At 41.1% G+C, this 25,620-nt stretch overlaps 1 protein-coding gene across 4 annotated transcripts in view; it reads left to right on the top strand.

The window, feature by feature from the left end:
• Positions 1–25,620, top strand: part of NDUFAF1 (NADH:ubiquinone oxidoreductase complex assembly factor 1) — a 201,388-nt gene that overhangs the window by 174,841 nt on the left and 927 nt on the right. For 2 of the 4 annotated variants that reach the window (XM_089657832.1, XM_089657833.1), the window contains one exon: positions 733–807. The exons of 1 other annotated variant lie outside the window; for it this stretch is intronic. In XM_089657832.1, the coding sequence (XP_089513958.1) occupies positions 733–807 (75 nt within the window). Of the gene's footprint in view, positions 1–732; positions 808–5,430; positions 5,593–25,620 lie in introns of all 4 variants that reach the window. One more of the 4 variants, XR_016307441.1, reaches the window with a different exon arrangement.

Raw genomic sequence — 25,620 nt, 5'->3', positions numbered from 1 at the left:
TAAACAACTCATCCACTCCCTCATCATATCACGACTCGATTACTGCAACTCCCTCCTCACTGGCCTCCCTCACCGCAGACTATCCCCGCTTCAGTCAATCCTGAATACGGCAGCCAGACTCATCCACCTTACCAACCACTCCGTTTCCGCCACCCCCCTCTGCCAATCCCTCCACTGGCTTCCGATTGCCCAACAGATCAAATTCAAAATGCTTACACTGACGTACAAAGCTATCCATAATCCTGCCCCAAATTACATCACCGACCTGATATCCAAATACCACCCAACACGTACTCTTCGCTCCTTACAAGACCACCTACTCTCCAGTTCCCTGGTCTCCTCGTCCCATGCCTGCCTCCAGGACTTCTCCAGGGCATCGCCCATCCTCTGGAACTCCCTACCCCAATCCATCAGACTATCACCAACTCTCCTCTCCTTTAGGCGCACCCTGAAAACCCACCTCTTCTTGGAAGCCTACCCCACCCCCTTCTAATTGCCGATCTCCTCCACTCTTCCTACCACTCCATCCCCCACAGCTTTTCCTCCTGTACCACTATCCCCTCCCTCCTAGATTGTAAGCTCCAAGGAGCAAGGCCCTTGAACCCCTCGTGTTTCGCACTGTATTGTTGTTGTACTGTCTCATTTATTGTCTCCAATTGTAATGTACAGCGCTAAGCGAACTGTTGGCGCTTTATAAATACTGTATAATAATAATAATTTATTTTAACTTAGATTCCTTTGTCCAAGTTCTTCATGAGCAGCCGTGGCAGAGTCCAGGATGGCCAGTATCCTCTATGGCCAGATAAGGTATGTAATCCTAGAAGGCCTACCAACACCTAAAATGTTAAAACCGTATCCGTAGATTGAGTGCCTGAGAAATATCAGCGGTGACAGCGCACTGCAGGAGGACCTCCTTTTTAAGGTAAGTTTTACATAATGTGCTAGTATGTGATGCATACTAGTACAGTTAAGGAAATAAGTATTTGATCCCCTGTTTATTTTGAATGTTTGCCCACTCACAATGAAATGATCAGTCTAAAAATCGAATGGTGGGTGTATTGTAACACTGAGAGACAGAATGGGAACAAAAAATTCAAAAGAAATGCATGTCTAACAAATTATGCACTAATTTGCATGTTCATGGGGGAAGTAAGTATTTGTTCCTCTATCATTCAGCAGGATTTCTTGCTACCAGGAGTCTTTCATACAGGTAACAAGCTGAGATTAGAAGCAGTCTCTTAAAGGGAGTGCTGCTAATCTCATTTTGTTACCTGTATAAGAACAGGAGGGTTTACTGAATGAACACTTTATTGATTGAACTTGATTTATGATTGACTTTTATTTGATTCATACTTTTTAAATATTTAAATTTTATTTTTTTGTGTGTGGTATTTTTGTGTTTTTTATATGTATATTTCACCATAGTTAGCACTTGAGTTATTCAAAATATTTTAGATTTCGTTAGGTCCTCTCTCCAAGAAATTAACTTTCCTGCATCAACTCGGCTCATCCAGAGAGGCATTTTTATTCAGCTCGAGAACAGTCCAAAAGATACTTGCAATAGATTATAAAGTCCAGCTGAATATTTGTAAATATTACATCAAACAGCCCTCAGAGTCCCAATTAAGATCTTAATTGGGACTCTGAGAGCTGTTTGATGTAATATTTACAAATATTCAGCTGGACTTTATAATCTATTGCAAGTATCTTTTGGACTGTTCTCGAGCTGAATAAAATGCCTCTCTGGATGAGCCGAGTTGATGCAGGAAAGTTAATTTCTTATCGTAGAGACATTACACAATCCAGAATTTGTCCAATCTATAATATGCACCTGGATAGCTTCCATGCATGCAATAATCCATGGTATGATCTATACTTATGCATCCATATTGCTGAAATAAGCTTTATCTTAACAGCTACACTTCCCTTTATATACAGTTTACAATCCATAAGCAGAGCTGGAGGGGTTTCTGGTTGGCTGACGAAACACTTTTGATCTTAACATAAAAAGACTTTACTTGTCATTACTGTAAATAACAATTAAGGTCACTATGGTGTTTACCAGGTAAACAAGTCACCATTTCCCATGAATACCCCCTCGAGTCTACTTACCATCAATAAATACTTCTCGTATGGTCAAATCACATTCTTTATCATCTTCATGTAAACAATGCACCATTTGAATTGTACAGGTGAATCTTGAAAAATTAGAATATCGTGCAAAAGTTCATTTATTTCAGTCATGCAACTTAAAAGGTGAAACTAATATATGAGACTCATTACATGCAAAGCTAGATAGTTCAAGCCATGATTTGTCATAATCGTGATAATAAGGGCTTACAGCTCTTGAAAACCCCAAATCCAATATTGTGAAAAGGTGCAATATTCTAGGCTCAAAGTGTCCCAATCTAATCCGCTAATTAAGCCATAACACCTGCAAAGGGTTCCTGAGCCTTTAAATGGTCTCTCTGTCTGGTTCAGTATGAATCACAATCATGGGAAAGATTGCTGACCTGACAGTTGTGCAGAAAACCATCATTGACACCCTCCAAAGGGAGGGAAAGCCTCAAAAGCTAATTGCAAAAGAAGTTGGATGTTCCCAAAGTGCTGTATCAAAGCACATTAATAGAAAGTTGTGTGGAAGAAAAAGGTGCACAAGCAGCAAGGATGACTGCAGCCTGAAGAGGATTGTCAGGAAAAGGCCATTCAAATGTCTTGGGGACTTTCACAAGGAGTGGACTGGGGCTGGAGTCAGTGTATCAAGAGCTACCACACACAGACAGATCCTGGACATGGGCGTCAAATGTCGTATTCCTCTTGTCAAGCTGCTCCTGAACAACAAACAACGTCAGAAGCGTCTTACCTGGGCTAAAGAAAAACAGACCTGGTCTGTTGCTCAGTGGTCCAAAGTCCTCTTTTCTGATGAGAGCAACCTTTGCATCTCATTTGGAAACCAAGGACCCATAGTATGGAGAAAGAATGGAGAGGCACACATTGCAAGATGCTTGAAGTCCAGTGTGAAGTTTCCACAGTCTGTGTTGATTTGGGGAGCCATGTCATCTGTTGGTGTTTGTCCACTGTGCTTCATTAAGTCCAGGGCCAACGCAGCCGTCTACCAGGAGATTTTTGAGCACCTCATGCTTCCTTCTGTAGACGAGCTTTATGGGGATGCTGACTTCATTTTCCAGCAGGACTTGGCACCTGCCCACACGGTCAAAAGCACCAAAACCTGGTTCAATGAACGTGGGATTCCTGTGCTTGATTGGCCAGCAAACTCTCTTGACCTGAACCCCATAGAGAAGCTATGGGGCCTTGCCAAGAGAAAGATGAGAGACATGAGACCGAACAATACAGAAGAGCTGAAGGCCGCTATTGAAGCATCCTGGTCTTCCATAACACCTCAGCAGTGCCACAGGCTGATAGCTTCCATGCCGTGCCGCATTGAGGCAGTAATTGCAGCAAAAGGGGCCCAAACCAAGTAATAAGTACATATGCATGCTTATACTTTTCAGAGGTCCGATATTGTTCTATGTACAATCCTTGTTTTATTGATTGCATGTAATATTCTAATTTTCTGAGATTGTGGATTTGGGGTTTTAATGAGCTGTAAGCCATACCCATCACAATTATGATAAATCACAGCTTGAACTATCTTGCTTTGCATGTAATGAGTCTATCTCATATATTAGTTTCACCTTTTAAGTTGCATTACTGAAATAAATTAACTTTTGCAAGATATTCTAATTTTTCGAGTTTCACCTGTATATTGTATATACACTGCAAAAAATTAAAGGAACACTTTTTAATCAGAGGATAGCATCAAGTCAATTAAACTCCTGGGATATTGATCTGGTCAGTTAAGTGATGTAAACGTACAATATATATATGTAAAGTGCTGCGTAAATTGACAGCGCTATAGAAGTACCTTAAATAAATAAATAGCAGAGGGGGTTGTTATTCAGTCTCAGCTGCGTTGTTTTTAATTAAATTAACAGGTGCACTGGATGGGCAACAATGAGACAACCACCAGAACAGGAATGGTTTTACAGGTGGAGGCCACTGACTTTTTTTTCCCTACTCATCTTTTCTGACTCTTTTTTTTGTTTTTTGTTTTTGTTTTTTTTTACTAGCCTTTCATTTGGCTATGGTCAGTGTCACTACTGGTAGCATGAGGTGACACCTGGACCCTTCAGAGGTTGCACGGGCAGTCCAACTCCTCCAAGATGGCACATCAATACATGCCATTGCCAGGAGCTTTGTGGTGTCTCCCAGCACAGTCTCAAGAGCATGAAGGAGATTCCAAGAGACAGGCAGTTACTCTAGGAGAGCTGGAAAGGGCTAGAAGGTCCTTAACCCCATCAGCAGGACTGGTATATGCTCCTTTGTGCAAGGAGGAACAGAATGAGCACTGCCAGAGGCCCTAAAAAATTACCTCCAGCAGGCCACTGGTGTGAATATGACCAAACAATCAGAAACAGACTTCATGCGAGTGGCCTGAGAGCCCAACGTCCTCTAGTGGGCCCTGTTCTCACTGCCCGGCACCATAGAGCTCAATTGGCATTTTCCATCGAACACTAGAATTGGCAGGTCCTCCACTGGCACCCTGTGCTTTTCACAGATGAAAGCAGGTTCACCATGAGCACATGTAACAGATGTGAAAGGGTCTGGAGAATGTTATGCTGCCTGTAACATCATTCAGCATGAATTTTAGGTGGTGGGTCAGTGATGGTCTGGAGAGACATATTCATGAAGGGACGCACAGACCTCTGCAGGCTAGACAATGGCACCCTGACTTCTATTGGGTATGGAGATGAAATCCTTGGACCCAGTGTCAGACCCTATGCTTGTGCAGTGGGTACAGAGTTCCTCATGGTGCACGACAATGCCCGGCCTCGTGGTGAGAGTATGCAGGCAGTTCCTGGAGGATGAAGAAATTGATACCATTGAATGGTCCCCATGCTTGCCTGACCTAAATCTAATAGAACACATCTGGGATATCATGTTTCGGTCCATCCAACTCCGCCAGGTTGCACCTCAGATTGTCCAGGAGCTCAGTGATGCCCTGGTCCAGATCTGGGAGGAAATACCTCAGGACACCATCCATTGTCTCCTTAGGAGCATGCCCCAAAGTTGTCAGGCATAAATACAAGCACGTGGGGGCCATACAAACTACTGAGTATCATTTTGAGTTGCTACAATGAAATTTCAGCAAAATGGACTAGCCTGCTGCATCATTTTTCACTTTGATTTTCGGGGTGTTTTTTAATTCAGTTCTCTCTAGGTTGATAATTTTCATTTCCATCAAACTATGGGGCATACTTATGTTCCTAACACATTACCCAGTCCATATCAGTATAGATATCCAGCATGATATTTTTCCCCATTGAGATCTTATGTGTTTTACAAAGTGTTCTTTTATTTTTTTTTTAGCAGTGTATTACACACAATATACTACAGCACTCTGCTGCATATGAAAATCATCATGCAATTGTAACTCAACAACCTGTGAACCGGGTCGGGTATGCCTGACATTAGCAGGGACCTCTACTCCATCGTCTGAGTTATTTGTCAGGGTGCCACTGCTCTCTACGGGTTTGTATTCTGAGCCTGATTCTGTCAGTGAGGTTTTCCCTTCGCTCTCATCTGGCATACTCATAATCCTGTAGGCCTCTTCACAGGAGTACCTTTCATTGGATATTTTGGCCACTAAACTTATGCGACTCACCTGGCTGTCGGGGACTGCTTGAACCGCTACAAAAAATGTACCTGCTAGTGCTAGCAGAGATCAGGCCTGATCTTGCTAACCCTGCTGTTTTGTGTGTAATGTATCAAGTGACAGTGATCTACTTAACACTGTACTTTCTGGGGGAGAAGTGGGGGGGTAAGCATAGAGTCTAAACACAGGTTCTGGGGCTGATCCGGCTGATGCTGTGTTTTTGGTGGACACTATACTATTGTGAACGCTGGTATAGTTCTGATCTGATAAAAGATATTGAGCTGTTCAGACACTATACTAGCAGGAGGATTATTGTGCAATATGAGCATGTTCCTGGCAATCAAAGGGTTAAATGTGATGACTGATGTAGTGGCGGACAATCTGATGCTATCTGAGAGGGATACTAACTGACACTAATGTTATCTGAAGTTGCCAGTGACAATAATACAGTGATCAGTAAAACAAAATCTGTACACTGTGTGACAGGATGAGACTTTGTCAATGTGAAATTAGTCCGTTATAGGACACAGGATGTGCACATTGGCTGAGTGCAGGACTACAGAGTATAGCTGTTGAGTGGGAGAAAAGTGCTTTTGGAGCATTCTCTAGGTTTTGGTATTCCTGGAAGGGGCTCTGTAGTTTGGAGGTCCCATAGTGTCTTGGGTGGGATGTAATCTCCAACCCAGTGTCCGGGTTTTGTGAAGGAATAGCAGGGTGTGTGCCCAGGTGCACACATACCTTATAATGGAGGTTTAGGATTACCTCATGGCTTCATCCAAGAGAGACAGGAGGTCTCCTACAGGAGTAAGAGAGGCTGCAGGTGGCAGCCGGAGTATGAAGGTCTGCAAGAGATAGTTAACAACCTGAGAAGCTGTGTGCATCTGAGTTAAGGGCCTGCAAACTTGGCTAGAGCAGTTGTGTGCGGGTATGAGCTGTGTGCCTGAAAGAGCTGGTGGTCAGAAGGACCACTAACTATAGTAGCAGTGCTGCTGAAGAGTAGCCAGGTGGGCTAGTATTTTCATTTGGACTGTGTGTATTTTACTGGAGAAGAACCCCTGTGTGGGAAACCTCATGCTGGACTTTTGTTTTGCCTTTCCTTTTAATAAAAGTGGGCTACCAAGCCCTGAAAATAGTTCCTGACTGGCGTGAACTCACTTGAAAATATAAAAATGACACTGGTGATCGGGCAGTGAAAGGGTTAACTGGGGGGCATTCAAATGTGACCTAGCTTTGCTTTTACGGGTCAGTGTGCTGTTTTTACTCACGTGGATCTGCTTTCTTCTCTCTCTGGAACTGAATGTGCTCCAGGGAGAGAAGATTGCATCATTTCCTGTGCCTGTGTAATGTAAACACAGGCACAGGAAGTACTTTGATTTGGTACAGCCGAGCACTATATCCTCTCTTATTCGGTACAGCAGGTCCATCATTGGCCCGAATCTGCTGAGTGATCAGTGCTGTACCGATCACAGCACTGGCGGGCACACAGATCACGTTTATATACTTGATTTTGCGCAGAAAGTAACTGGTTAAACTAGCTAACACAGATGATTGCAATGATGCTCTTAACCACATGCCGCCCAGCCACTGTATAAATACAGCGGCAGGGCGGCACGGCTGGGCAAAACCATGTTTTAAAACGTGTGTTTTGTAAACAGGTAGAGGGCACGCATGAGGCGCGCTGCCACCCTACCTGTCCTGCCGATCACAGCCGCGGATGTCAATCGCTGGGTTACAGCCTATCATTACCGACTATGTCCCGGCAATCGGCGGCAATCGCTGACAGAGAGCACAGCTGCAGTAGCTGTGCTTTCTGTCAGTTCCCTGACCGTTCCAAGACAAGCTGATCACAACAGAAGAGTTTCTCTCTCCCGATCAGCGGTGTTCCCTGCAGTACACACCCCCGCCCCCTAGTAAAACACTGCCCTCACACAGTTAACCCTTTCACTGAAAAACTTAACCCCTTCCTCCCCAGTGCCATTAGTACAGTGTCGTCAGTATTTTTTTTTTTTTTTGCACTGATCACTGTATTGGTGTCAGTGGGGATGTCAGTGACCCCAAGTCAGTACCCCCCAATGTCAGAATGTCCGCCGCAGTCCCGCCATAAGTCGCTGATCGCCGCCATAAGTCACTGATCGCCACCATAAGTCATTGATTGCCGCCATTATTAGTATAAAAAAAAACTAAAAATCCCAGTATCTTTCCCACCATTTGTAAACGCTATAACTTTCACGTAAACCAATTAATTTACACGTATTGGGTTTTTTTTATAGCAGACATGTCGCAGAATGCATTTTGGCAGAAATTTATGACTAAATTTGATTTTTAAATTTTTTTTTACTGGACATGTTTTATAGCAAAAAGTCCAAAATATTGTTTTTTTTCCCTCAAAATTGTCAGCCTTTTCTTTTATAGCGCAAAAATAAAAACCACACAGGCAATCAAATACCACCGAAAGAAAGCTCAATTTGTGGGGAAAAAAAGGATGTAAATTTCATTTACAGTGGGGCAAAAAAGTGTTTAGTCAGCCACCAATTGTGCAAGTTCTCCCACTTAAAAAGATGAGAGAGGTCTGTAATTGGCATCATAGGTAGACCTCAACTATGAGAGACAAAATGAGAAAAAAAAAACAGACAATCACATTGGCTGATTTGGAAAGAATTTATTTGCAAATTATGGTGGAAAATAAGTAATTGGTCAATATCAAAAGTTCATCTCAATACTTTGTTATATATCCTTTGTTGGCAATGACAGAGGTCAAACGTTTCCTGTAAGTCTTCACAAGGTTGGCACACACTGTTGCTGGTATGTTGGCCCATTCCACAATGACGATCTCCTCTAGAGCAGTGATGTTTTGGGGCTGTCGCTGGGCAACACGGACTTTCAACTCCCTCCAAAGGTTTTCTATGGGGTTGAGATTTGGAGACTGGCTAGGCCACTCCAGGACCTTGAAATGCTTCTTACGAAGCCACTCCTTCGTTGCCCGGGTGGTATGTTTGGGATCATTGTCATGTTGGAAGACCCAGCCACGTTTCATCTTCAATGCCCTTGCTGATGGAAGGAGGTTTGCACTCAAAATCTCACGATACATGGCCCCATTCATTCTGTCCTGTACATGGATCAGTGGTCCTGGTCCCTTTGCGGAGAAACAGCCCCAAAGCATGATGTTGCCACTCCCATGCTTCACAGTAGGTATGGTGTTCTTTGGATGCAACTCAGCATTCTCTCTCCTCCAAACACGACGAGTTGTGTTTCTACCAAACAGTTCTATTTTGGTTTCATCTGACCATATGACATTCTCCCAATCCTCTTGGATCATCCAAATGTTCTCTAGCAAACTTCAGACGGGCCCGGACATGTACTGGCTTAAGCAGGGGGACACAGCTGGCACTGCAGGATCTGAGTCCCTGGCGGCGTAGTGTGTTACTGATGGTATCCTTTGTTACGTTGGTCCCAGCTCTCTGCAGGTCATTCACTAGGTTCCCCCTTGTGGTCCTGGGATTTTTGCTCACCGTTCTTGTGATCATTTTGGCCCCACTGGGTGAGATCTTGCGTGGAGCCCCAGATCGAGGGAGATTATCAGTGGTCTTGTATGTCTTCCATTTTCTAATTATTGCTCCCACAGTTGATTTGTTCACACCAAGCTGCTTGCCTATTGCAGATTCAGTCTTCCCAGCCTGGAGCAGGTCTACAATTTTGTTTCTGGTGTCCTTTGACAGCTCTTTGGTCTTCACCATAGTGGAGTTTGGAGTGTGACTGTTTGAGGTAGTGGACAGGTGTCTTTTATAGTGTAACAAATTCAAACAGGTGCCATTGATACAGGTAATGAGTGCAGGACAGAGGAGCCTCTTAAAGAAGAAGGTACAAGTCTGTGAGAGCCAGAAATCTTGCTTGTTTGTAGGTGACCAAATACTTATTTTCCACCATAATTTGCAAATAAATTCTTTCCAAATAAGCCAATGTGATTGTCTGGATTTTTTTTCTCATTTTGTCTCTCATAGTTGAGGTCTACCTATGATACCAATTACAGGCCTCTCTCATCTTCCTAAGTGGGAGAACTTGCACAATTGGTGGCTGACTAAATACTTTTTTGCCCCACTGTATGTACCGTATTGCATGACCGCACAATTGTCCGTTAAACTAGCGCAGCGCTGTATAGCAAAAAAATGGCGTAAATTGCAGTATCTATACCATAGTTTGTAGACGCTATAACTTTCACACAAAGCAATCAATATACACTTATTGGGATTTTTTTTACCAAAAACGTAGCAGAATACATTTTGGCCTAAATTTATAACCAACTTTGAGTTTACTATATATTTTTTATAGCTGAAAGTAAAAAATATTGTTTTTCTTCAAAATTTTTGGCCTTTTTTTGTTTATAGCGTGAAAAATAAAAAGCGCACAGGTGATCAAATACCACAGAAAGAAAGCTCTATTTGTGTGAAAAAAAGGACGTAAATTTCGTTTGGGTGCAGCATTGCATGACTGCGCAATTATCAGTTGAGTTAGTGCAGCGCCGAGTAGCAAAAAGAGGCCTGGTCATTAATGGGGCTAAATCCTCTGGAGGTCAAGTGGTTAAAGACATTAGCATCTCCTTAAGCATTTTATCAGATACAGGTTGCCCGGATGTGGAAAATGTTGCAATTGCATTAGGGCAATGAGAATCCATATGTTGTGTAGTTGCTTCTGATCTTGTCCCCTGACCGCTGTCTCCTTCCCCTGCTCCCCTGGGGTCCCTCCAAGGTTTAGTTTTAACTGGGCTGCATATTTCTGGAGATGAAGAGCCAGTGGTCTGTGGATCTGCACCAGAGGAGGAAGCCGCTCACTTGGGCAATGGAAAAATCAGCAGCCACTAGAGGTCCGGCAGTGGTGCCTGAGTCCCTCTGCCATCTTTTTGTAGTCCTCTGTGAGCAGCTGTCATTTTGAGATACTGGATTTGTTCCTTGCGGCCTCTCGATATACTGGTACAGTTGGCAAGGCATCTGGGGTGTGATATAGCTGGGATCAGAGGAGCCGTAGATGTGGTTTTCCCTGGTGTTAAGAGTGGAGTCAACGGTCGCCACGCCCCCCCCCCCATAACATTATGTTTTATGTTGTACCAAACAATTGGGCAATTGTTTGTGGGGTTTTTTGTGCACAATGTTACAATTCAAAAACATTTTTTTTTCCAAAAATATGCTTTTGAAAAACCGTTGCGCAAATACTGTGTGACATACAAAATAGTAACATCATTTTGTTCTCTGGGACCTCTGCTTAAAAAAAAAAAATGTTTTCAGGTTCAAAGTAATTTTCTAGCAAAAATTACTGATTTTTACATGTAAATAAAAAAGTGTCTTCAAGTGCTTAGAAGAGCAGGTAGTGTGTGGCAAAAGCTTTAATGTTGGGCATAAAATGCAAGGACAGTTTAAACATCTCCCAAATGACCCCTTTTTGGAAAGTAGACACCCTAAAGTATTTGAGTGCATGCAAGATTTTATTTGCCACAAGTTTTTGGAAAATGACAAAGTTTTTTTTTTTTTTGGTATTTTTTCTTTTGTCACTCCAGTTGTGCCAGGACAAAGCTATCCGGCACCCAGGGCGCAGATGGGACTGGGGCTCCCCCTCCCAGGTGAAGGGTGCAGGACTAATTGCAATGCTTGTCCGAAAAGGCTCAATTCACACCTTTGCAGATGTGATGGAGTATGTGTTTTTGCACAGCACTTATAGGGCAGTCTGTTCATTTCAATGGGCTGCCCTACGTGTGAAGAATGCACAAAAGAACATTTTTAAAAACCACACTGCACTAAACATGGTACTTTATCATGAATTTTGCCGCAGATGACAGAGCGCAAAAGCAAGGTGTATGTTGTGACATTAATGTTGCCAATGCACACCTGTAAAAGGGCTGTTTGAGTTTGTGTAATGCAGGAATGCACACAATTTTTTGCACTCATTCTTGCAATGCACAAAAGTTTACCTAGGGAAGAGGGAATTAATTCAAATTTAAAGAAGCCTGGTTGCTAAAATTTGCTGAGTTACGAGTTTCTCTAATAAAACATTACAGTAGGTAAATCACATCACATTTCAAGTAAAAGAAAAAAAAAAATCGCTTAACACCAGGTGTTCCCCATCAGAGTCCCCCTTTACATCAACTGTCCCCATCAGATTTCCTCTTTACATAAGCTGTCTGATCAGATTCCTCCCTTTACATTACATAAGGTGTCCCAATGAGAGTTCCCCCTTTACGACAGGTGTTCGAATCTGAGTGCCTACTTAAATCCGTGTGCCTTCATATATCCGCTGCCCAATCACAGTGTCCCCTAACATCAGTTGTATCCCTTTCTTCTTCCTCTCTCCAGTCATGTGACAAGTCACATGACGGGGAGAGAGGAAAGACTCTCTGCTTTCACTCCTCATTGCTGCGCGGAGACTGAGATGAGTTCTTAGTCTCAGCGCTGGCTGTCTATCGCCCCCTGCAGGCTGGAGCGAGACAAAAGCCTAATCCTTCCTCCAGCAATTGTCAGCAGCTGCTCCTTGTGAAAGGAATGAAACCATGACCACTTTCAGGCTTTCAAAGGGCATTATATCATCATTTCACGTCCTGACTATCATGGTTCAGGAGGCCCTGAAATGCCAGGATAGTAGAAAACACCCCCAAATTAGCCCTTTTTGGAAAGTACACACTCCAAGGTATTTACTAAGAGTCATGACAAGTATTTTGCAGATCTCTTTTGTCGCCCTAAGTTTTTGGAAGATGAACTAAACTGTTTTTTTTTGTTTTGTTTTTTTAATTTTGTGACAAAAATGAAATCTTTTAAATACCATGCCTCTTATCAAATCCTTTGGATTGGCTATTTTCCAAAAAAGGGGTCATTTGGCGGGGGAGAGGGGGGTCTTTACTATCCTGGCATTTCTGGGCCTCCAAAACTTTGATGGGTAGTGAGGAAATGACCCAAGGAAATGAAAGCCTTTGATAGCCTAAAGGTGGTCCACAGATCTAGCAGTATACTAATCCTCAATATCTCCTGTATGTATTGAATCATCACCCCTCCAGTACTCCTGTATTTTGGGACAATACCACCAAATTTGTGCCATTGTTCCCTTAATCTCACACCCTCGCCAACATAAAGGTGATACCTTATGTGCTATGTTATATACCATCTTACAAGACATTTATAATTAATTTCAACCATGTTCATATTCACCGCCCCGTGTGTTAATTTAAATATTTTGTTTTTTTGTTGCTCATTCCGTTTTTTTCCAAGCTCCTTTTCCCATTTACCCTTGGGATTCTGCTCCAGATAATTCAGTAAAGATATTATAAATTTAAGAGGTAGTTTGTTTTTGTGTTTTGTTTAAACTAAACATATGTTCTAGGGCAGGGGTATTGAATTAAAATTCAAGGAGGTCCGGTCACTAACATTTTCTTCTCGCCGAGGTCCAAATAGGGTGTGCCCCCTTGCATTAGGTGTCGCCATCAGAGTGCAACTTTACATCATGTATTCCCATCACATCAGTTGTCCCCATCAGAGTGCCCTTTACATTAGGTATCCTCATCACATTGCCACCTTACATCAAGTATTCCTGTCAGAGTGCCCCCTTACACTCAAAGTACCCCTTTTTATCATAGTTCTCCATCAGTGTGCCCCTTTACATCATATTCCTCATCAGAGTGTCCCTTTCCACAGTATGCACCTATTTGTGCTCCCTTAACATAAAATGGGCCCGTCAATGCCCTTCACATAAAATGTGCCAGTCAGAGTGCCCCTTAACATAAAATAAGGGGATGCTGATGGGCACATTTTATGTTAAGGAGCACTCTGATAGGCACAGTTATATTAAGGGGCACTCTGATGGACCCCTTAACATTCAATGTGCCCATCAGAGTGCCCCTGTAAGACTATACCCTACCTTCAGGGCAGACAGGAGCTTGTCGGGAACCTTGCTGGATACTTGTGTACAGGCAGGGAGTGAGAGCTGGAGAGACAGTGAGCTGAAAGGGGCGGGGTGCACATGTGATGTTATGTTGCCATGATGTCCACCCTGCTCAGCGGCAGATCTGTCATTGCAGGCTGGCCGTCTGCCATTTAGTGACCGCTGTTCTAGGGGATACATATCCTCTTTCCTTAATGGTTGTGGGAACATTGCAACAAAGTGTCTGAATTAATAATACTGCCATTCATCTAATATTGAAAATATTTCCTTCTTATTTTTTAAAAGAGCATAATTCCCCTATAATTACAATATCTTTCTAATGTTTATTACTATCCTTTATCCATTTTCCCGAAATTGTGTTATTCCCAGGTGGGAAAAATTTTGTTCCCACCAATGGAATTAAAAGTGAGTTATACTTTCATCTCATCTGTTTGTGCAATGCATCCCATAGCCTCAATACATTCCGTGTCAAGGTGGTAGTTTCTTCATCCAGTGTAGGAAACGCATGTGGTATCCACATAATGCTATCTAATTGTGCCTTACTTAATGTATTCTCTATTTTTACCCAACTTCTCCCCCATGAATTATATATCCAACCCCTATTCGTGACATTAACACTGAGGCATAATATCCCCTAAAATCTGGGATATTTAGTCCCCCTCTTAGTTTACGATTACTCAAAATTTCGTATTTAACGCTTGGGTTTTTTTTTTATTGGCCCATACATATGAGTATCTTTTTTTTTTTTTTGGTCCCAAAAAAAGACCCTGGTAGTTGTACTGGAAGCATATTTTACATTACTTTTTGTACTATAATCTTCTCATGTTTATGACACCTATCCAGGACACCCTTCCCCTTGAAATTCTCAATTCGTCCTTAATTTCATTTATTAGTGGGATATAATTTGCCTTATATAGTTTTTTTTGAGATGGGGTTAATTTTATTACCAAGTATTTTAATTCTTTTTCCTTCCATGTAAAAGGGAATTCTTTTTGAAGAGTTTCTCGTTTTTTTGGGGTTTTTTTAAAACGTTAATTATATTTAATATCTAAGATTTGGCAGGGTTAATTTTCAGATTTGATAGCTTTCCTTAACCACTTGCCGTCTGCCTGCTGTTTATAAACGGCAGGACAGTGGCAGTGCAGGGGCAGGTTGCCATTCATAAACAGCACCCTCCTTTTCTAGCTGTGCGCGCTCCCTGGGAGCGCGCAGCACCGCGATCCGGTGCCCGCTGTGTCCTCCGGAAACACCGATCGCCGGACGGGACCTCTGTACGAGGTCCCGATCATGTGATCACTGATTGGCCAATCAGTGATCACATGCAAAGTAGTACGCAAGATGTCACTTGTGACATCATTGCTTACTACGTGTGAAATCTGTGAATGATCACAGAGGTCACATGGTACAAGGCTATTCACAACAGCCTTGTACCATGTGACAAGCTGTGACCAATCACAGCTCACTCAGTACATCTCAATGACTGCAAGAATGCAGACAGAGAGAGAGAGAAATGATTGCTTTTATATCCTATATGGGTGTAAAAGCAATCAGTGTAAAAAAAAAAAAAAAAATCTTCATCACCCCCCATGGTCACCATGGTGACACTGTACTGCTAGGGTGACAGTATGTAAAAAAAATAAATAAATAATAATATAAAAATGTAAACAAATTGTTTAAAAATTATAATTTTTGGTTTTAAACTAATTTGGATTTTTTTTTTTTTACTAAAAAAAATAACGGAATACATTTTGGCCAAGATTTATGATGAAATATTATTTATTTGCAAAATTATATTAAAACACTTTTTTTCAAAATTTTTGGACGTTTTCATTTACATAGCAAAAAAAATGAAAATCCCAGCGGAGAATAAATACCACCAAAATAAAGCTTTATCTGTCTCAAAAAATGGTAAAAAATTCATATGGGTACAGTATTGCATGACCGCGCAATTGTCATTCAAAGTGTGATGGCACTGAAAGCTGAAAATTGCCCTGGACAGGAAGGGGGTAAAAGTGTCCAGACAGGAAGTGGTTAATCTTTTATTATTCTCATTAAGTTAGGTAATGTTTAGTATAGGGTTTGTACTATAAAACCGCATATCATCTGCATAAGCTGCAACTTTGTTTGACGTCTCCTATCCAAATTCCTTTATCGTCTACACTATTTCTCACAGTTGTCAATAACTGTTCGAAAGAAACTACAAACCGTAGCGGAGAAAAGTGGGCACCTCTGCCTTATTACATTGTGCATTCTAAAAAAACTTTCACAATGATCCGTTAACCTTCACTTCTGCTGAAGTGCACCTATATAACTCTTTGATCCACTTTAACATTCTGGGCCCAATTCCTAGTTTCTCCAGTGTATCTATCATAAATCCCAATGTACTCTATTAAAGGCCTTTTCAACATCTATCGATAAGATAACCCCCGAAGCCTTACTTTTTCTACTTTTTTGCAGGAGGAGCAATAATCTTAAGCAGTTATCCCTTCCTTCTCTACCCGGAATGAATCCTACTTGATCTAAGTGTATTCATACTGGCATCAGCTTTTTTAACATAGTTGATAATACCTTTGCATATAATTTTGTATCAGCATTTAATAAAGATATAGGTCTATAACAGGTACACTGGGACCAGTCTTGCCCCTCCTTAGGTCTAACTGTAATTTATGCCTGTAGCAACTCCTCCCTCATCTCTGTGTCATTTCCTAGCGCATTCATATATGTGCACATTTTGGGAACTAGTTCTCTAAATTTCCTATAGTATCATATTGTAAATCCATCTGGCCCGGGGCTCTTACTTACAGCTGTACTCTTGAATACAGAATTGAATTCTTTCAAAAGCAGTTAATCTAACTTCATCCAGTCTGGGTAGGCTGGCTTCATTTTTTTTAAATATGTCTGTCTTTTCCCCTTCCTTTCTTCATCTGTTTCTTTCTGGTTCTTAAATTTTGCTCCATATAGACTACTGTAATACTTCTGGAATGTATTAGCGATATCAGTGGTTGAATACACCATTTCGCCTTTTTCATCTTTGATTTTTCAATACAATTCTTCGATTTCTTATCCCTTAACTTTCTCATTAGATATTTACCTGGTCTATTCCTCCACGGATATCTTTCTTTAGAAACCTTATTAAAAATCTTCCTAGTTTATTGTTTCCTGAGATCCTTTAGCTCTTCTCTTTTTATAATTATCTCCTGCTGTGTATCTGTGTCTATTTCATTCTTATGCAATTGTTCCAACCAATGTAATTCTTCCGTTATTGTTCTAATTTTCTTACTCAGTTTTTTTTTTTTCCACATGTAACTTCCTCATTCTCATTAAACCTAAAAAAAATTGTTCTATTTCCTCTTTTTTAACCTTTTTTCCCTTTCAGGGTATTGTAAGAGCTTCTCATTTATTCGCCAAATATTATTTTATTCTGCTCTCTTCCCAGCCATAGTCTCAATGTGACAGGGGCATGATCTGATATAGATATTACTTCTATTTTCACTTTCACCAAAGACTCCAGTAGTCTATGTTCAATCATTATGTAATCCAGTCGTGAATACATCCTGTCTGACGAGGAGGAGGTGGTATAATCTCTTTCTCTTGGCTGTTTGATTTTCCATGCTTCTATCAGTTGACATTGATGCTTTTTAAAATGCTTTAGACTCCTGCCACACTCTCTCCTGGCACAGAATGTTGCATCCATCTCTGGATCCATACAAAAATGTAAATCTCCTGCCACAAACAGACTTCCCCTCTTAAAATATATTTCCTTAATATCCCTTCCAGGTATACCATTGGATTTTTTTAGGACATTAAAGTTTGCCAAAGTACACTCTAAACCCTGTAAATTTCCTCTCAAAAACAAAAACTGACCCTCTGGATCTACCAAGCGATCCTCCTCTGTAACTCTTATATTTCTTCCAAACCCAAATGCTACACCTTTTACCTGTCTAATTGGTGAATACGCATTGTACCAAGTTGGAAAATATTTAGAGTATAACTTCACATTTGTATCTTGGGCTCTACAGTGGATATGAACAGTCTACACACCCCTGTTTAAAATGTCAGGTTTCTGTGATGTAAAAATGAGAAAAGCTAAATAATATCATAACTTTTTCCAACTTTAATGTGACCTATAAACTGTACAACTCAGTTGAAAAACAAACTGAAATCTTTTAGGTGGAAAGAAGTAAAAATAAACTAATTTAATATGGTTGCATGAGTGTGCACACCCTTAAACTAATAACTTTCTAGCAGAAGCCTGAAGGTTTTTGGGCAATATTGACTGGTATTTGGAACTGTTCAGAATTCCCTCTACCTTGACTAAGGCCCCAGTTCCATCTGAAGAAAAACAGCCCCAAAGCATGATGCATGCTTCACTGTGGGTATGGTGTTCTTTTGGTGATGTGCAGTTTTGTTTTTGCGCCAAACATATCTTTTGGAATTGTGGCCAGAAAGTTTAACCTTGGTTTCATCAGACCATAACACATTTTCCCACATGCTTTTGGGAGACTTCAGATGTGTTTTTGCAAAATTTTGCCTGACTTGGATGTTTTTCTTTGTATGAAAAGGCTTCCATTTTGCCTCTCTACCCCATAGCCCAGACATATGAAGAATGTGGGAGATTGTTGTCACATGTACCACACAGCCAGTACTTGCCAGATATTCCTGCAGCTCCTTTGATGTTGCTGTAGGCCTCTTGGCAGCCTCCCAGACCAGTTTTCTTCTTGTCTTTTCATCAATTTTGGAGGGATGTCCAGTTCTTGGTAATGCCACTGTTGCACCATATTTTCTCCACTTGATGATGACTGTCTTCACTGTGTTCCATGGTATATCTAATGCCTTGGAAATTATTTTGTACCCTTCTCCTGACTGATAACTTTTAACAATGAGATCCCTTTGGTGCTTTGGAAGCTCTCTGTGGAGCATTATTATTATTATACAATATTTATATAGCGCTAAAAGGTTGGCTTTTGCTGTAGGATGCAACTAAGAAAATGTCAGGAAAGACCTACTACAACAGGTAAACTTTATTTGGGATTAATCAGTGGCACTTTAACTAGTTGCCGACCTCAGCCCAATGACTGCTGCACTGCGGCCAGCCAGCTCTGGGAGGGCATCATATGACGTCCTCCCAGAACGCGCTCTCCTGTGCACCACTGGAGGCGCGCACCTGATGGTCAGTGCCCTGATGATCGGTGCCCAGCATTGCCACCCACCAGTGCCACCAGGCAGTACCTGCTTATCAGTGCCGCCTATCAGTGCCGCCTCATCAACACACATCAATGAAGGAGAAAAATTACCTGTTTGCAAAATTTTATAATAGAAACAAAGAAACTTTTTTTTTTTTAATTTTTTTTCTCTTTTTTTGTTTATAGCGCAAAAAGTAAAACACCCATTGGTGAGTAAATACCACCAAAAGAAAGCTCTATTTGTGAGAAAAAAATGATAAAATTTTCATATGGGTATAATGTTGCATGACCGCGCAATTGTTATTCAAAGTGCAACAGCGCTGAAAGCTGAAAATTGGCCTAGTAAGGAAGGGGGTATAAGTGCCGGTAGGCAAGTGGTTAAATGATGGCAGATGTGTTCTGACTCCTATTTAATTGAAAAGAATAGGCGCAGTGGAAAATGCTCTCAGTCAAGCACCTTAATGAAGGTGCATCTTTGTTGGGTGAGACAAAGTAGCAAATATAATAAAATTTGACCAGCCTGAAGTGAACAGTGTGACTCCAATGGACGGCCCATGCGCTCTGGAGGGAGCTGAGATCGGAGAACGCTCCTGTTGGCTTCCTATCACGTGGTGTCAGCGTACTGGCATCCTGGGTGGCGTCATCACGGCAAGCGAAGGCAGTGTCCGGCGTCTGCTTCAGCTGGGAGCGTATGTAAGGTTACCAAGACAACATGATTCGCGCAGTTGCGCTTTGTCAAGTCTCTGGTAACCCTGGCCAGTGGCAATTATATATTAGACCATTAAAGGGAAGGCTGACTGAGTGTAATTAGCAGGGGATGGGGTGTCAATCAGAGCGGACGGCTCGTCCTGAAGCAATGCTGAATACAAATTTAAAAGTACAAATTTCAAATTATAGAAAGTGGTGCCAATTAATGGAGTAATATGTATAAGAACACGATTGGAAAACGTGATATACTTTTATCTTTAGCAGAATTAATGTAATAATAAAACCATAAAATAAAGGAAAAACTTTCTTGTGGGAGAACTCGAAGTTTAAAATGACATCGCTGGTACATAAAAGCTATGTCAAAAAATGCGTTTATAGTGAGGTGATTTTGGGTATATGGACGAAGGGGGGGGAAGGTTGGCATATGAAGATAAAAATGACTGTATAAAAGGTACTGCTAAAAGAAATAGAGTAAAATCAATATGGGTATCAAATTAGGTAGCTCATATGTACGTAATCAAGTAAAGGCAATAGATGCATAGTAACATGTATTCATAATTGAGTGAACACAATATATACGTGGTAACAGTGAAAGTTAAAAAACAAGTGTTAAAAGAAGACAATGTACATAAAAGAAATATTAGTACATAACCGTAAATAATGGTTGAGCGAAAAAATCAGGAGGATCCTAGTTCCGGGGACTATAGGTCATACTTGTTAGATAATGCTATGGATTTCAAGATCCTCATTGAGACCATTGGGGGTCATAGAACCTAACTTGTAGATCCAGAACATCTCTCTCTTACTTAAACGGGCTAGTCTTTCGTTGTCAGTAAATGTACCCTTTGGAATATGTTCAATTGCTAAGACCTCAAGAAGACTGAAATTCTTTTGATGAGAGTGCAAAAAGTGCCTGGGGACACTATGCTTATCGCAACCGTCTCTTATAAGTCTTCTATGCTCCCCTATGCGTTTGCGTAGAGGGCATGTGTTTCGGCCTACAAATAGGAGCTTACACGGGCATGTGAAGATGTTTATGACGTGGTCAGTTGCACACGTAATAAACTGACGAATGTGGTAGCTGTTGTCCTGGGAGTCCAATACCTGTGATCTGCCATGGGTGATGGACTGACAGGAGAGACAACCTCTTTGTTGCATCTATAGATACCTGGTCTGTCGTCAAATGTAGGAAGAGGGCTGGTATCTTTGTAGGTGGATGGTGACATTTTGCTTGGGGCTAGAATATTTTTCAAAGTACAGGCTGTCTTGAAAGTTACTTGTGGGGCACGTGGGAGAATAGGTGCTAGTCTAGGATCTAATTGTAAAATGTTCCAGTGTTTGCAAATGATGTTGGTAATGTCACGATGTGATCTGTTGAAACCAGTGATAAACCTCACCGAGTTGGACTGGTCACGGGCCTGAGTATGCGGTCTTTCAATACGCTGTGTTTGGTGTATGCCTTTTTAATAAGGGAAGGGGGATAGTCTTTCTCAGAAAACTTTTTTTTAAAGGAGAGAACCTTGTTCTTGGTAGTCACATAATTTTGAACAGTTCTTCCTTAGTCTTTGGAATTGATCACTGGGAATATTATTTTTCCAGGCAGGATGGTGACAACTGGAATAAGTGTAGATATTGGTTCCCACTGGTGGGTTTGGTGTAATTTGTACTGAAAATTTCATTATCTGTGGCTGATAAAACCAAGTCTAAAAAGATTATATCTTGGGAGTTAAAAACATGAGTAAAAGAAAGTCCAAGGTAGTTAGAATTGCAATATGCAACAAAAGATAAAAATTCATTCAAATCACCACCCCAGATTAATAAAATGTCGTCAATATAACGCCCAAAAAAACAATATATTTGGCAAAAGGGTTGTTTACTTGTATATATTGTTTCTTCCAAAAGCCCATTGTGAGATTGGCGTAACAAGGGGTGAAATTCACTCCCATCGCAGTCCTTTTTGTTTGCAAGTAAAATTGGTCAAGGAATGTAAAATACGTATGGGTAAGGCAAAATTCTGTGCATTCAATAATAAATTTGGCTTGGGTGGAGTTAATAGAACTTTCAGAGGATAAGAAATATTGAAGGGCCTGTAGGCCTATGTGGTGAGGGATTGATGTGTATAAGGAAGTTACATCAAGTGACACCCAATGATACCCATGTTTCCACTGGTAATGGCTGAGGATTTCTATCACATGACTGGAGTCTGATGTAGGGTGGCAATTGTACAACTAGTGGTTGGAGGAAATAGTCAATGTACTTGGAGAGGCCATTAGTAAAACTATTTGTGCTTGCAATTATAGGGCGACCAGGGGAATGTGTAGTAGATTTTTGTATTTTTGGCAAATGATAAAAATATGGAGTACTATAAATGGGGGGAAGGAGGAAAGACTACAAAGATAACGGCCCCCTTCCTACATTTGATGACAGAACAGGTATCTATAGATGCAACAAAAGAGGTTGTCTCTCCTGTCAGTCCATCACCCATGGCAGATCACAGCTGTTGGACTCCCAGGGCAACAGCTATCACATTTGTCAGTTTATTACGTTTGCAACTGACCACGTCATATACGTGCTCACGTGCCCGTGTAAGCTCCTATTTGTAGGCCGAACCACACGCCCTCTACGCAAATGCATAGGGGAGCATAGAGGAATTATAAGAGACGGTTGCAATAAGCATAGTGTCCCCAGGGACTTTTTGCACTCTTATCAAAAGAATTTCAGTCTTCTTGAGGTCTTAGCAATTGAACATATTCCAAAGGGTACATTTACTGACAACGAAAGACTAGCCTGTTTATGTAAGAGAGAGACGTTCTGGATCTGTGTCTCTGGTTCTGTGTCTCTTGAAGAAGCACCACTTCACTAGACCTTTGATGTATTTCTCTTAAAATCTTATACCTTTTTGTTGGGGTGTTCAGACCTTTTACATTATATGTCATATAATTGATTGTATTCATTCTGTCTTCTACAGTTGCAAGAAAAAGTATGTGAACCCCTTGGGATTACGTGGAGTTTTCCATGAATTGGGCATAAAATGTGCTCTGAACGTCATCTAAGTCACAACAATAGAAGAACACAGTCTGCTGAACATAATACTACACAAACATTAGATGTTGCCATGGTTTAATTGCACATAACATGTAAACATTCACAGTGCAGGGAGGAAAAAGTATGTGAACCTTTGGACTTAATAACTGGTTGACCTCCTTTGGCAGCAATAACCTCAACCAAACGTTTCCTGTAGTTGCAGATCAGACCTGCACAACGATCTGGAGTCATTTTGGACCACTCCTCTTCACAAAACTGTTTCAGTGTAGCAATATTCTTGGGATGTCTGGTGTGAATCACTCTCTTAAGGTCATGCCACAGCATTTCAATCGAGTTGAGGTCAGGACTCTGACTGGGCCACTCCAGAAGGCGTATTCTGTGCTGTTGCAGCCATTGTTTTGTTGAATGACTTGTATGCTTTGGGTCATTGTCCTGTTGCATCACCCATCCTCTGCGGAGCTTCAGTTGGCGGACAGATGGTCGTACGTTTTCCTGCAAAATGTCTTGATAAACTCTGGAATTCATTTTCCCATCAATGACAACAATCCGTCCAGGCCCTGAGGCAGCAAAGCAGCCCCAAACCATGATGCTCCCTCCGCCATGTTTCACAGTGGGGATGAGGTTTTGATGTTGGTGTGCTGTGCCTTTTTTTCTCCACACATAGTGTTGTGTGTTCTTCCCAAACAACTCAATCTTGGTTTCATCTGTCCACAGTATATTTTGCCAGTAGTGCTGTGGAACATCCAGGTGCTCTTTGGCAAACTTCAAACGTGCTGCAATCTTCTTTTTGGGCAGCAATGGCTTCCTCCGTGGTGTCCTCCCATGTACTCCATTCTTGTTTAATGTTTTCCTGATTGTAGATGTGTCAACAAAAATGTTAGCATGTGCCAGAGATTTCTGTAGGTCTTTAGCTGACACTCTGGGATTCTTCTTTACCTCATGCAGCATTCTGCGCTGTGCTCTTGCAGTCATTTTTACAGGACGATCAAGCCTAGGGAGAGTAGCAACAGTGCTAAACTTTCTCCATTTGTAGACAGTCTGTCTTACCGTGGACACATGAACATCAAGGCTTTTGGAGATACTTTTGTAACCCTTTCCAGCTTCATGCAAGTCAACAATTCTTCATCGTAGGTCTTCTGAGAGCTCTTTTCTGCAAGGCATGGTTCACATCAGACAGTGCTTCTTGAAACCAGGAAACCCAAAACAGGTGTGTGTTTTTTAAGGGCAGGACAGCTGTCAGCAACACATCCAATATCATCACACTGATTGGAGTCAAGATTGGCTCACTCCTGGCTCCAATTAGCTCTGGGAGAAGTCATTAAGCTAGGGCCTCACATACTTTTTCCTCCCTGCACTGTGAATGTTTACATGTTATGTGCAATTAAAAAATGGCAACATCTAATGTTTGTGTAGTATTATGTTCAGCAGACTGTGTTCTTCTATTGTTGTGATTTAGATGACGCTCAGAGCACATTTTATGCCCAATTCATGCAAAACTCCATGTAATCCCAAGGGGTTCACATACTTTTTCTTGCAACTGTATCTGTTCTCTATATTCCTTTTTATAGGGGTGTGTATGTATGTATGTATGTATATGTGTGTGTGTGTGTATATATATATATATATATATATATATATATATATATATATATATAATATTTTTAAAACCAGAGGACCTTCCACATATACTTGTCCCCCACACCCTCCTAGCTCCCCCCCAAATCCCTTGGGGAAGGCTCCAAACACATATGCCTAGACATACCCCAGCATTGCATCTTAGGTCTGAGATTCAGCAGTGTGTTTGACCTCCTGACACTCCACCTTACTTCTCTATCTCTCTTAAAAAAAAAAAAAAAAAAAAAAAAAGATCCTCCCTTCCCATTCTTCTCTTCTTATTACCTCAGCCTTCGTCCTGTCTGAATTTCTTCACCACACAGCAGTTACAGAGGTGAATGAGGGTAGGAGGGAGCATGCAGAGAGAGAGAAAACAAAAACCAAAAAAAGGAATCGCAGAACCTAAAGTTTAAAACTCTGACCGTCCCCTCCACTTATCTCCCCCCTATCCTCAGAGCCACCTCCCTCCCCTCATTCTTCTATTACTCTCTTTTTAGAATCTCGTTGCCACTTTTCTTTTACAAGTACTACTTTCTCCTTCACCCCCTCAGACCATCCCTTAATGTCCAGTATATGTAATTCTAGTCTTTCACAAAAGTCTCTCATGTCCTCTGGGAATCTCAGTATGGCCAATTTGCCATCCTTCCACCCTATCAGACATGCAGGAAATCCCTAGTTGTAAGGGATGTTTTTCTTTCTTCTGATCCAAAAATGGTTTCAGGAGTTGTCTTCTTGCAAGTGTCTCTGATGCAATATCTGCAAATATTTGCAACTTTTTCTCCATATTTTTTTTTGTAATTGAAAAGTGGTCCTTTATTTATTTTTATTTTTTTTCCATAATAAATTTTTTTTTTTTTTTTAATTTGTCTTTTTCTATTTATATTGCAAAAAATAACCCAGTAATGATCAAATACCTCCAAAAGAAAGCTCTATTTGTGTGAAAAAAATGGTATACATTTTATTTGGGTGCAGTATTGCATGACCAAGCTATCACCAGTTAAAATAGTGTAGTGCCGAATAGCAAAAAATGGCTTGGTCATGAAGGAAATAAAATCTTCCGGAGCTGAAGTGGTTATAGACCAATACTATGTTTTCATAATATGATGCGTTGTGTTTTCAAGAGATGCAATAAACAGTGAAGTTTTTATATTGTCTTTTTTTGTTTCAAGTAGTTTGGGTTCCTAAAAAATCCCAATATTAGTGTTTTTGCTCTATCCCAATTCAATTTATGGGCACTTGTTACTTTTTAACTAGATTTGATAGATCTAAATGCAATATCAAATAGATGTTTTGAATGGTCATTAAAGTATGTTTTTGAACTGAGATCTTTATTCTTTTTTTTTTTTTTGCAATAACGGTGTGATTTGTAGAGCCTCTCTGTAGATAGCCCACACCATGTTTTCCGCCCCTCCAGCTTGTGTCTGTATGTGCTTAGGCCAG

This window comes from Staurois parvus, unplaced genomic scaffold (assembly GCF_062004578.1).
Source record: "Staurois parvus isolate SC_StPar_1 unplaced genomic scaffold, SC_StPar_1.0 ptg001032l, whole genome shotgun sequence".
In the NCBI taxonomy this organism is placed as follows: Eukaryota; Metazoa; Chordata; class Amphibia; order Anura; family Ranidae; genus Staurois; species Staurois parvus.
The sequence above is the reverse complement of the archived record's forward strand: the minus strand, read 5'-3'. Positions and strand labels throughout refer to the sequence as shown.